The 13,649-nt window shown below is 37.6% G+C and overlaps 1 protein-coding gene across 2 annotated transcripts in view; it reads left to right on the top strand.

Annotated features, from left to right (window-relative positions):
* Positions 1 to 13,649, top strand: part of LOC148954668 (uncharacterized) — a 71,415-nt gene that overhangs the window by 51,137 nt on the left and 6,629 nt on the right. Inside the window, exons 1-2 of one of the 2 annotated variants that reach the window (XM_089086692.1) lie at positions 4,967 to 5,030; positions 8,994 to 9,388. In XM_089086692.1, coding sequence (XP_088942818.1) covers positions 5,022 to 5,030; positions 8,994 to 9,388 — 404 coding nt within the window. In that variant the 5' untranslated portion in view covers positions 4,967 to 5,021. Of the gene's footprint in view, positions 1 to 4,966; positions 5,031 to 8,993; positions 9,389 to 13,649 lie in introns of those variants that run through there. The other variant, XM_089086693.1, reaches the window with a different exon arrangement.

Here is a 13,649-nt window from a genome sequence, read left to right as displayed (position 1 = left end):
CAAAGGGCTCGGCACACGTAGCTGATTTCGGGAACCGATTTCAGCATCAGTGGACAAACAATAGCGGTAAGAAAAATTTATTGAAACAAAAATTTATTGCGCGAGATTTTCAAAACAAAAAAATCATGGACACAAATAGTCAACTGGAGTTTATAAATAGTTGCATGATTGATCTTAGCTTAGTGCTCAGCTCAGTAACGGGGTCTTTCCCCACAGACATTTCTGGCTGACTATTTATTTGTATCCCTATTTTTTGTGATGATCATGATGAAAATCGGCGCTGATTTTGTAAATCGGTGCCGAAAACTAGAAAATTTCTCAAGCTCAAATAGACGCCGATTTCTTTTAAAATCGGCACTGATTTGAAAATCAGTTCCCGAAATCAGCCAGCCCTTATAGTCCAGGAAGGGAACGGTTTGACCGGGAACAAATTGCAATAGAAATGATTCTTTCACTACCCGATTCAGAAAAATGCGCCGATTCCAAATATGCAAAGTTTTCTCATCTAGCTGTTTCACAAATATGTTTTTTTTAGGTTGAGGTTGATTTTGAGGAGGGGAAATTCGTGTTTTCCATATATAGGCGTACAACAACCGAATTGATGTCTAGAATAGGGTACTAGATCACTGTGAGCATTAATATTACCTTTCTTTTAAAGTAAAAATGAAACTTTGATTCGTCTTTTAGGCTGTACGATGTACATTGATCAAACTACTAATAATTATGATTTTAAGGTTCAGGTTAATTTTGAATATGTTAAATTCATGTTTTCATATGAAGGTGTACAACAACGAAATTAATGTCTAAAATAGGGTACTAGATCATCGTGATTATGAAAATCACCTTTATTTGAATGTAAAATCAGAACTTTCATCTAAATATTCCATCAGTTTCATAACCCTTTTGCGACTGACGGGACCTAACAATCCCAGAATGTAAAAATCCTTCGGGCGATTCTAAATCTATCATTACAGTGATAAAACCTGTTCCATCGTGTTTTGCCTTAGCTGGCCAGTCGATTAATGGATAACAGGTCAAAGTTGCGTTCAGTCAGTGAGAGTTGTTTAGCTGACGGTGAAGTTCAACCACTTCCTATATGCGAAGTATGCCAGGGTGTAACTGCAAAATATGAAATAGCTGGAAACTACCAATCCCAACGTGTTTGACAATTTTCAGAACGGGAGCCATTTTATCCGCAGATCCGAAAATTGTTGGGCGGGCCTGTCGTCAGATATGGTCATTGAGCAGGTCCTCATGCGCTCGTTGAAAATTAACGGTGGTATTACAAGGGGAAGTGGTATGAGTGAGTTTCAGAGGCTTGGTTACTCTCAGCACCAACTTGTAGTGCAATTAATTCGTTGATACAAACTTTTGCTAGGGTTCAATACAAGACGACCCAACAGAAAAAAGAAGTTCGAGAGTACAGAATTGAAAACAAAAACCATGATATTACCATGATCCTTTAATTTCTTGCTGAGAATACCCCTCTCACAGAAGACCCGAGCTTGCGAAACATTACCTCTGGAGTTACGGCTGATGAAAAAGTCAACGTCGACACAGTTAGATCCGTCGGACAAGAAATCATGGATAGAATGACAAGGGAAAACGTCAACACGTACACATTTAAGAAAAAAGTCTGTGGCCTTAACGCTTACTAATAAAGCTGCACAAGTTGTTGACGGACAGTCAGTTACCGTTGATCCAGCATTGATGTTTCAGCGGCTGGTGACAATTGCTGGAAATAGCGAAGATGATTTGGAGTCATACTTTAAGAATGAATTGTGTTCACCGCCTCCGTCACTTTTTGAAGCAAACGGACTTCCACGAACAGCCGATAAGCCTGCCCTCACCGATGCGATGTGGCGTCTAGTTGCAGAGCAGCATCCGAAAACTGAAGACTTCGTCAAAGATTTCAGTGACAAGCATATAGTTCTGGATGGTGGGGTACTGCTTCAGCGAATTCCGTGGGAAAAAAAACTCAACTTATGACAGTATCTGCCAGAAGTACGTTGACGACGTTGCACGGAAATACGGGGCGCAAAGGACGTCGGTGGTTTTCGACGGATACGACCAAGCACCTTCAATCAAAGACATCACCCATTTGAGACGGAAAGGGAAACGATCGTGCCAGCAGATCAATTTTAGCAGGAATATGGTCTGTTCTACAAAGAAAGAAGGGTTCCTAAGCAACTTCAAGAATAAGCAAGCAATCATAGCCATGACCAGCGAGTACCTGACCAAAGCTGGGTGTCAGGTATACCAAGCAGAAAGAGACGCTGATCTTCTCATTGTTCTAACCGCAGTTGGATCTGCTTATCTTATGCCTACTGTCCTGGTTGGAGACGACACAGATCTGCTTATACTCCTCTGTTATCACGCACAGACAAATAGCCAAGTGATCTAATTTACTCTGAACCTCGAGCTGAAATCTCAAAGAATAGAATTTGGGATATAAATGCAACGAAACACAAACTTGGATCTCGCATATGCAGCAAAATCCTGTATGTCCACGCCTTCCTTGTGCGTGATTCAACTTTTCGTGTCTATGGCGTTGGGAGGTCAGTGGGACTACAGCTTCTGATAGAAACAATGATTTTTATGAATCTGCTAAAGTTTTTATGGACCCACTATCCACCAAGTACGACATCTCAGCAGCTGGGGAGAAAGCAATGATGCTTTTATGTAAGTGTCCAGGCTCAATTTCAACCCTCAATCAGTTGTATCAACTCGAATTCATCGAGAAATTTACCGCATATGCTTCGTATGTTAAGTCTAAAGTTCTCCCTCCCAACAGTGATGCTAGCAGCTTCCACTCATTTCGAATTCATTTGCCAGTTGAATCATGGAAAACCCTGGGATGTAATCTCGACCCTGGCTAGTTCGGTTGGGTAATTCAGAATGGATTATATCCCCCTATTTTTGGTTAACTCCCCGCTGCCCCCAACTCTCTCCTTGCAGTTTTTCGCTGTAACTGCAAAACCGACTGCTCAAATATGCGATGCACTTGCAAAAGAAATGGCATGAAATGTACCTGAACCTGTCGAGCTGGCAAGGGAACAAGTTGTGCGAACTGTGTTACAACTGAGTTTCTCGGATTTAATGATCTCGAAGATAACCAAGATCTATGAATATTGATATTTCGTTTTTTTATCACATTTGTATATTATATAACTGAAAAAGTTGAGAATTATTTAATTGTTAATTAAACAATCAAAATGGGTGGTAGTTGTCATTCTACATTTTAAGACCTGTTTGTTTCAGATTCAGCTTGGTTTAACACTAGATGAGAAAACTCACCCTCCTCCCGCATACTTCCTCTTTAAATATTGAGAACCGTTGTTTATCCTTGCACTTAGAGATCATTTTCAGATTCAGCGTACTTTATTACCCCTAAATGCATATTGTTTTTCGTGGTTCTACGCATTTCTGCAAAAGACATATTTCTCTTCCTCGTTATTTACCTCAACCCCAGAAAAACGTATTTGTGAAACAGGTAGATGAGCAAACTTTGCATATTCGGAATCAGTACATTTTTCTGAGTCGGGTAGTCAAAGAATCATTTCTATTGCAATTTGTTCCGGGTTAGGCCTTTTTTTTCACACACTTCCTTAACTATTAAGATAGAAGAACAAAATTCTGCTGTTTTCTGGCGTCGCCACCTGATACACCCACTGGCGCATCAGCGCTCGAATGGTATATACTCCCAGTGACGCTAAGGAGCATTAACAAAATTTGAAGCTCATAGTCTTGATAATTCTGTAATTTAAAATTTGATGCTGAAGATTTTTGACTCATAAAGTTTATATGGATTCAAGCATTCTCTTGAAAAAAAAAATTCAAAAATGAGCTTATCCTGAAAAGTTCGAATTCTAAAGTGTTATTGCCTCAAGGTACTTGCCTAATAAATTTTAACTTAATTGTAGCAAAATAAACCTATCTACGTTTCTGTGGAAAAACTGGCAGCTACGATAGGGTTGAAGGTACCGTATACTTATTCTTACCTCCAATGTTATACTTTGAGAACATAAGGATTATTACACTTTAAACAAAGTGTCACACGCCTATTTTTATACTAAGAAGTTTGAACTGGGGAAGAGTGCTATGGAAAAGCTGGAAGGCACCCTGGTCTTCTAATCACATATATTGAAAATTCTTGGTCAATCAAACTCCAAACAAGGTACAACCTCTCTGCTCAAAAATAGTATTGCAGCGGAGTTGGAAAGTTATTGAAGGGGTAATCGACCCGCTTTGGTTTTCGAATAAACCAAATTGAAAAAAGGGAAATCCAATAGCCCATCTTCTTGGTACCAACAAAAAAATTGAAAGTTCTTCCATGTTTTCAATTCAGAAAAGCCTTTTCTTGTTCACCTTTCTGCTAGTAGAGTTGATAATGGGGAGAAATAATGTAGTTTCGAATTAACTTGACTTTACACAAAGTTAGCACAGGACGGTGTTTTGCATTGAACGAGGGCTTAGTTCATTTTTGCGCCGAATAATAACTCAGTTTTTTTTTGCAATATCATGACTTAACTAGTTTTTTTTTTCAGACAGTCAGAAGTAAGGACCAAAATCATTTATGCACTAGGTCATTTCCGTGCACAGTGTTTTTTTTTTGTGGGGGGGGGGGTGAAGCAGGACCAATTTAATAAAAAACTATTTAATTATTTGAATAAAAAAGTTAATGAACTTAAGGAAACAAAGGACATCGAGGGGGAAGGTTAGGCCCTGATTCCCCCCCCCCCAGTTAAGCACATCCCTGCCTTGCGACGTCGGTTTGCTTGTCTGTGCTGATGACTTTCTGGTCAAGGCACGACCGTATTAAATTTCTAAACTTGATTTAAGACAAGTTGTGTTGTATATGAAAACTGGAATATAGGCATATGCTGTCACGCCTATAATAGCATCCTAAAGTGGTTTTTTAAATTAAAAACTAGTCGTAGAAAACTGGAACACGAAGAGAATAAAATAGGCCGTCGTGAAATTTCCATGATCATTCTTTACACAGGACGTAATAAAACGCCATGTTTATGGTAAGTCTTTTCCTTTATTTTTCCCACTTTTTTAGAATTTTTTTTCACCAGAAGCATAAAGCCTAATATATTCTAAGAACGATAAAAATAAAAGTTCAAAATAGGGATTAAATCCTTTTTAATAGACAATGTATAGAAAATTCACAAAAAATACCAGATATTTAGGTCACATATACAGTGACCGTCATCAGTAGTAAAACTGCTATAGAGTTTAATTTTACTACTGATGACGGTCACTGTATATGTGACCGAAATATCTGGTATTTTTTGTGAATTTTCCATACACTGTCTATTAAAAAGGATTTTATCCCTATTTTGAACTTTTATTTTATTGTCATGGAAAGGCAGTGTGGTCTCCGAAATTATCTACGTCATTCTAAGAACGTTAATAATGTATCTTCTAAATGGTTTGTATCATTAATTAACACGGTGGATTGAATAAGGAATGGAAAGAATAGAACAGCAGTGAAAATAAAAAGAGAAAGAACAGCCAAGCCACAGGTTTTTTCACGTTTGAAGTTTTTTGGAAGGAAACGAAGATAGGCCTACAAAAAATGACTAGAATACTGGAAGCTATGACAACGACAATGATCAGGCTTTGTTCTGAAACGTGAGCACTTGGATAGGTTAACGAGGAATTGTTAAAATTCATCCAGGCTAATTGTCTAAAGATAATGTTGAATCCTCGTTTTATTGACCGTATATTAAACATTAAAAAAACTTTCGTATGCCGATCATTGGGTCTGGTTAGTGCAGATACTGATATCCTGATTCTCAACCTTCAGCCAGGAGTACAATGTGTGATTGGGGGCAAATCATTCGACCCTTCCCGTGCTTTCGCCTTTTATTGCTCCAGGTACACATTTAGTGCTGGGTTGACTCTTTCTGAGCTTATAGAGTCACACCGCTTATTCCCCTTCTAAACAAAACAAAAGCACTGACACCAGGACTCAAACCTCTGTCCTCACCGACAAAGTATTTCAAGTCTAGCGAGGTAATCACTGGGCTAGGACGGCCTATATATTAAACAGTAACCTTTGCAAGAAATATGGTTTGATCCCACTTTCCAGGGCTATAGTGAAGGAAAGGTTAACATACCTAGTTCAAGTTTAAAGATGAAGGATTACAAAGTTCCAACAATTGTGCTTTCTGGCCATCCATCTTGGGACAAAAAAGGGGGTTGTCTCCGAATGAAGGGAGAAGAGGTTAAAAGGGAGAATTTAAAGAAACTGGAGAACCATAGATGGGGGCTTAATTAATTAATCCTTGCCTGTCTTGGAGTGGAAAACAACCCTGAGCCGTTTATTTGGCCCAACGCGGCTTGGTACTGTGGTTTATATTTAGTAGTTGCTATACTAGTGGTCACCATACCGCACTGGCTTATGTGACTTAACTCAATTGCCGAAATAGCAGAATTTTTTATTTATTATTTCAGTACTTCCTTGTTAGCTAGTAAACACTCGAAAATTTGTATCACGAAGATCAAACAATAACCGGTTTTTATGGTCTTTATACCCGATTAGCTTCGACTCGGTAGGAAACTACACTATGGCTATATTTTAATTAATTATTTAGTTAGTATTTTGGTTAGGTTAGGCCAGTTTAGGTAACGTATGTAATACAATACGGTCTGGGTGGCTCCGTTCCATAATTTCTTCGTTGGCGTTTGCATAATTTTGTTACTAAACTATTATATTTTCCTGATATTTTGGTATATTTCATTATGATTAACCTAACTTCAATTCTTGAGTGTGCAATAGCTAACAAGGAACTAAACTATTTCTGTTTATACTAAAACATCATTTCTTAAGTTATGAGCACAAAACAATTTTGAAAACAAAACAGAATATGAGTGAATGTAAAACTTATTCTTTGTAAGTTGGTAAGGTCTTGTAAGTAACCTAGTAACAAAATCAATATCTTAGCTTTAGAATTCCAAAGCTAAAAGCTACCAAAACCACGACTATAGAATATTTCTTCAAAAGGAAAAAAAAATCCTCAGAATGAGATAAAATGTGAAAACTTGAGTTAGGACGGTTGGAATTGGAACTCAATTTAAAAAAATTTAAAAAAATTAAAATAAGTTAAAAAGTTAAAAAAATTAGTATAGTGTATTAAAAAATAACAACAGAAAAAATAACAAGATGGCAGAACTTTGAATTCAGCATAGGAACGACAACATCTTAGAAGAACAATAAAGAGCATATTTTTTGATAACCCTATAGGGGTATTATCTATAGGGGTATCTATAGGGGTATTATCTCTTTCTATCGTCCACACCTCCTTATGCCACTACAGCAAGGCATTAATCAATTGGAATCACAGTTACGAGATGCCTCATGTAAGATTAAATAAAAAACAAGTTTTTTTTAACTGAAAGTAAGGAGTGACATTAAAACAAAACGAACAGAAAGTGTTCCGTATATAAAAGGGACTGTCCCCTCCTCAGCGCCTCGCTCTTTACGCTAAAGTTTTTTATTGTTGTAAAAAGTAGAGTTGTGAGAAAGAAAAAAAATGCTATGTAAATTATTCTGGTTTGAAATCAATAATACGGTACTTGGCTGTTAAACGAAACACACCCAAGAGGTGAAGTTAGTTCAGTCCTTATAAAATATACCAAAATGTGATGATACCAAACAATGCGGCCGCGCAAACGCATTATTTTAAATACCTAATCTGACTTAACCTAACCCCCTAACTACCTCTATATGTGATATACCAAAACAAATCGGCTGCGCAGAACGCATTGTTTTAAATACCTAATCTGACTTAACCTAACCCCCTAACTACCTCTATATATGATATACCAAAACAAATCGGCTGCGCAGAACGTATTATTTTATATACCTAATCTGACTTAACCTAACCCCCTAACCACCTCTATATATTAAATATTTAATGAAAATATGCATACATCGTAGTTTTGCTCATTCAAATAAGCAAATCATAACCGATCCCAGAGAGGCACACCGGTTTCTATCAGATCTTACACAGCGTAATTCTTGAGTGTGTTTCGTTTAAAAGACAACTACAAATAATACTTTTGCAGAGCTGAATAAGTAAGTGGTTTGATGGTACTTGTGGGCTAAATCTGTCTAGGATTTATAAAAAGAAGTTTTAACCCTGTAATGTTCTATATCTTATCGGCTTTCTCTACGATCAACGGCAATAAGAAAGAAGATTGCCTTTTTGATACTTCCACACTTCGCCACACACTTCCACACTTGTAGAACGTTCTACAAGTGTACAACGTCATACCGTTATTAGCTAAGACTTAATGTTTCATTATTTAATCTTAAGGAATAAGTTTTTTCAATGAGATAGGTGGCACCAAGAAGGATATGTTTTTGGAGATGTTAAACTGAATCAAAAGACACTATATACATCCAAGTTTTTCCGAAGTCTGCAGCATCTCAGGAGCGGCTAAGGGTATTAAGTTAAAATTATTCAAGGACTTGCTAAATTTGGGGCTGAAAATTTGACATAGCAAATAGGAATAAATACGACAGCGGGTAAACAGAACTATCTGACTTCTCTTTCTACCATAAGCTCAAGGAACAATGCAACTGGGTTCCAAGTTTATGTGCCATAATAGAATTAAAATAAAAAGGAAAATAAAGCTAAAATTAAAATAAGAATAATAATAATAAGCAAGGCCGTATCCGGGGGGGGGGGGGGTTAGGGGGGTTTGACCCCCCTCCGAAATGTTTGTCCGACTCGTAAAAACGTAACAAAAAAACATATAAACAAGTTTTTTATGCGTTTTTTGATTTTTTTTGTGTAACCCCCCCCCACAAACAAAAATCTTTCAGTACCCCCTCCCCGCCCCCCGAAAAAATCCTGGGTGTGGCCTTGATAATAATCCCATAGAATTAAAATGTACTTTCTAACATGGAACTATGGGATTTTTTCTCAGTTTTTTTATGAGTACTTATTTAAAAACCATTTTTTATTATTTTTTAGTTACGGACAATTTTATTAATCCTCAGCGTATCTTTTTCGCCAAGCTTAGCAGTGGAAATTGAAAGCACAATGGAGGAAGGTATAAATGGCCAAGCGAGGTTCATTTTTATCACAAAAACAATTACGAACCTGATTATAACAACAAGCACCACCTCCGGGGGTCTTCGAACCTGGTGCTACACAGTTGTTTCGGGTCTTATACCAGTGTTTTCAACAGGCACATTTTCTTCTGATGCATACCTTGGAGAAAACACAATCTTTGTCAATTCAGCATCCGCTTGCAGAAAGAGACGTTGGTCTTTTGAAAACCCTTTTGACAAATCAGTAAAAGAAATTTTATTTCCATCTGCTGTTGCCGCCAAAGGGGACATAACCGCAGCTGTTGCGCTTGACAAGTAAGTAAATACCCTAATCCGTCAGTCAATTGCCTAGAAAGTAGGATATAGGTCTAGGATATTGCTAGGATTCCAGCTGAAGGTGAATACAACCATTTTATAACTTTTTGTTGATCCCTCTGAGCCCCCTACGGGCATCTCTTTATTTTGGAAAATGTTTGAAACCAATGGTGTCAATTCAAAATTATTAGGTAGAAGGTGGATATTGCTATATTTAGAGGGGGGGGGTGAATTTGTGGTGTTTTAGTTTCTTGTATGAAAACACCAAAGAAGGCGTTCTCAACAAAAATGTCACAAAAGATGTTGTGTTTCAAAAACTAGGGAGGCAAAAACAGGGGCGTAATTTGATAGTGGGGTGGAATGGGGGTAACTGCTTCTCCCAGACCTTGGTTTGCCCTCGGTATAAAGCTAAGGGACAAGGATACACTTTATTTTATACATTACAAAGATGGTACAGTCTTATTTCTTGTTAGAGTAATTCTAAATATGGTATTATAAAGGAATAGAAATTGTTCTTGTTTAACTAGGTTTTGTATCAAATTAGGGTAAAGAACTAAAACTTAGATATTTCTAAGTTTCAAAATAGACATCTTCAAAATACTCGAGGAAAGGGACCAATGCTCTTCTTAACCGTAAACTCTTCGCAGTGCCTTAGGGGTAAATAGTGTAAAACAAGAGTGCATTGTAAAAAAAGTTTTTTTGTCATGGTCTTTCAGGGTTAGTTTATATTGCTTTAAACAACAACAATTTTAAGTTAAAATGTCTTGAAATGTAATCAATTAATATTAAGCTCGTAATTACGCTTAATTAAGTTTTTAATTAAGCTTGCATTTTTGCTGTCTAAATGCTTTACTGAAAAAATATTAATGTTTTTACTTTTATAACTTTAATAAGTCAAATAATATTAACATTTTGATTACTAAATATCAGTATATATATATTGAACTGACAATGCACATTCATTTGTAATTTTTTCAGTTAAGTGAAAATTATGTTCTGGCTTTGGGAAGGCTTAGGCGTTTTGAGCCCGACTCATGTTAATATCTGTTCGTTTTGAGTTTGACTCGCTTATTAATTGTAATTTCGGTTCGTTTTGGGTTTCATTTATCTATCGATGCTGATTTGTGGTAGTTTCACGCTTGGTAGATTATTTGACTTTATGTTTGCTCATTTTTTGTTTAATGAAGTTCTTTACTTTTCTTTGAAAAACTTATTTTGTGGAAAAAGTTTTTTAATTAATTTCTGTTCGTTTTATATTGACATAGTCTTTTCAGGGAAAAGAAAATAATACTCTAAATCTTTTCGTTTTTTTAAGACTTTATAGTTTGGCCTGCTATTTGTATGCTGGAGAAAATTTCTCAGCAATTTTAACAACATACACCCTTTTAAAAATCTGGACACAAATAGTAGTGTTTAATTTAGTTTCATACCTCCTCTAGTTGACCTGAAATGGAAAACTTGATACCATTCGCCAAAAAATCTGTTTACTTTCTTTGATAGCTTGGATACACTTACGCTATTTTGATTTGGTTAAATTTTAAGAGCAGAAATAGCCCCGAAAGTTTGAACATAATATCCTCAGTCATTATTGGGATACTGCTTAGATGCCTTATTGGGAATTAGCATTAACAAAGTGCATTTTGATTTAATCTTTAGACAACATTTAGTTTTTAAACATAATGGGCAAATGGGTGGGTGGGGGTGGGAGGGAATTAGTTGCCCTCCAATCACTTCCGACTATTAAAATGGGCATCAGCCCTTTCTATTTTCAATTGAATGAGTCCTTTTCGAAATTCCTATGACAACTCCTTCGATACGAAGTGCCCTGGTCTAAACAACAACAACAAAAATAATACATTGGACCCACATCGATCTTTACTATAAAAATGTCAAGCCTTCCTATCACTTTCGACTATTAAAAAAGGCACTAGGCCTTTCGATTTCCAATCGAATGAACCTTTTTTGAGTTTCTACGACAGCGCTTTCTATAGACACCTTATATGCCCCCCAGGGCATAAATTACAACCCTTCCCCTAAGGGCGGTGGGGGGGGGGTTGTCATCCTCAAAGACCTAATTTCCAGAACCTTCAACAACGGTAAACAAAATGGCTATCTCAAAATTTTATTGGATGTGTTTGGGGAAATGATGGGCGTGAGAGGGGCTTTATTTGCTATCCAATCCCTTTAAAATTTAAAAAAAGGCACTAGCCCTTTCAATTTCCAATCAAATGAGCCCTTTGGAAGTTTCTATGACAACCTTTTGAAAATAAACCTTATATGCCCCCAGGGCATAACTTACGACCCTTGCCCTCAAGGCTGGGGCGGGGGGGGATTGTCATCCTCAAAGACCTTATTTCCAGATCTTTCTAGTACGTTGAACAAAATGGCTATCTGAAAATTTTGATTGGATTTGTTTTGGGGAATGGTAGGCGTGAGAGGGGGACTAGTTACCCTCCAATCACTTTCAAGTATTAAAAAGGGCACTAGCCCTCTCAATTTCCAATTGAATGAGCCCCTTTTGAAGTTTTTACGACAACACTATCTATAAAAACCTTATATGCCCCCAGGGCATAACTTACAACCTGTGCCCTGGGGGCTCTGGGGGGTGTGTCATCCTCAAATACATAATTTCCAGAACTTTCAGCTACGTTGAACAAAGTGGCTATATGTAAACTTTGATTGAATTCGTTTGGGGAAATGTTGGGCGTGAGAGGGGGGTTAATTACTCTCCACTCACTTTTGACTATTAAAAAGGGCACTAGCCCTTTCAATTTCCAGTCAAGTGAGCCCTTTTTGAAATTTCTGCAACAACTATCTATTTAAACCTTATATGCCCCCAGGGCATAACCTACAACCCTTGCAATAAGGGCTCTGAGGGGTTTATCTACCTAAAAGACCTTTTTTCCAGAAGTTTCAACTACGTTGAACAAAATGGATATCTCAAAATTTTGATTGGAAGTGTTTGGGGAAATGTTGGCCGTGAGTGGAGGGTTAATTGCCCTTCAATCACTTTTGACAATTAAAAAGGGCACTAGCCCTTTCAATTTCCAACCGAATGAGCCCTTTTTGAAGTTTCTACAACAACGCTTTCAATAAAAACCTTATATGTCCCCTGGGCATAACTTACAACCATGGCCCTGAGGGCTGTGGGGGGGGGGAAGGGTTGTCATGCTCAAAGACCTAATTTACAAAACTTGCAACAAGATTGAAAAAAATGGTTATCCAAAAATTTTGATTGGATGTGTTTGGGGGAAAGGTGGGCGTGAGAGGGGGGTTAGTTGCCCTCCAATCACTTTTGACTTTTAAAAAAGGGCAATAGCCCTTTGAATTTCCAATCGAATGAGCACTTTTTGAAGTTTCTACGACAAAGATTTCAATAAAAACCTTTTATGCGCCCAGGGCAATAACTTATAACCCTTGCCCTGAAGACTGTGGGGGGAGTGTCCTGCTCAAAGGTATAATTTCCAGAACTTTCAATTGAGTGGAACAAAATGGTTATCTAAAAATTTTGATTGGATTTGTTAGGGGAAATGGTGGGCGTGGAAGGGGTGTTAGTTGCCTTCCAATTACTTTCAAATATTACTTTCCGTTTCAATTTCCAATCGAATGAGCCCTTTTTGAAGTTTCTGCAACAACGCTTCCTATAAAAACTTATATGCCCCTAGGGCATAAATTGCGACCCTTGCCCTGAGGGCTCTGGGGGTTTGATTAATGTGTTTGGGGAAAAGGTGGGCGTGAGAGGGGGCTTAGTTGCCGTCCAATCACTTTTGACTATTAAAAAGGGCACTAGTCCTTTAATTTCCAATCCAATGAGCCTTTTTTGAGGGCAAGGGTTTGACTTGCAACCCTTGCCCTGAGGGCTGTGGGGGAGTGTCCTCCTCAAAAACATATTTTCTATCTGGAAATCATCTACGCTGAACAAAATGGCTATTTAAAAATTTTGATTGGATTTGTGTGGGGAAATGGTGGGCGTGGAAGAGGTGTTAGTTGCCTTCCAATCACTTTTGACTATTAAAAAGGGCACTAGCCACTTCAAGTTCCAACCGAATGAGCCCTTTTTGACTTTTCTATAACAACGCTTTCTATAAAAACTTATATGCCCCCAGGTCATAACTTGCAACCCGTGCCCTGAAGACTGTGGGGGGGGGGTCATCCTCAAAGACCTAATTTTCAGAACTTTCAACTACGTTGAACAAAATGCCTATCTCAAAATTTTGATTGGATGTGTTTGCGGAAAAGGTGGGCGTGAGAGGGGGGTTAG

This window comes from Artemia sp. Qi Xiang Cuo, chromosome 3 (genome assembly GCF_049724085.1).
Source record: "Artemia sp. Qi Xiang Cuo chromosome 3, ASM4972408v1, whole genome shotgun sequence".
Lineage (NCBI taxonomy): Eukaryota > Metazoa > Arthropoda > Branchiopoda > Anostraca > Artemiidae > Artemia > Artemia sp. Qi Xiang Cuo.
Note: the sequence above shows the minus strand (reverse complement) of the source record. Positions and strands in the feature narration are given on the sequence as shown.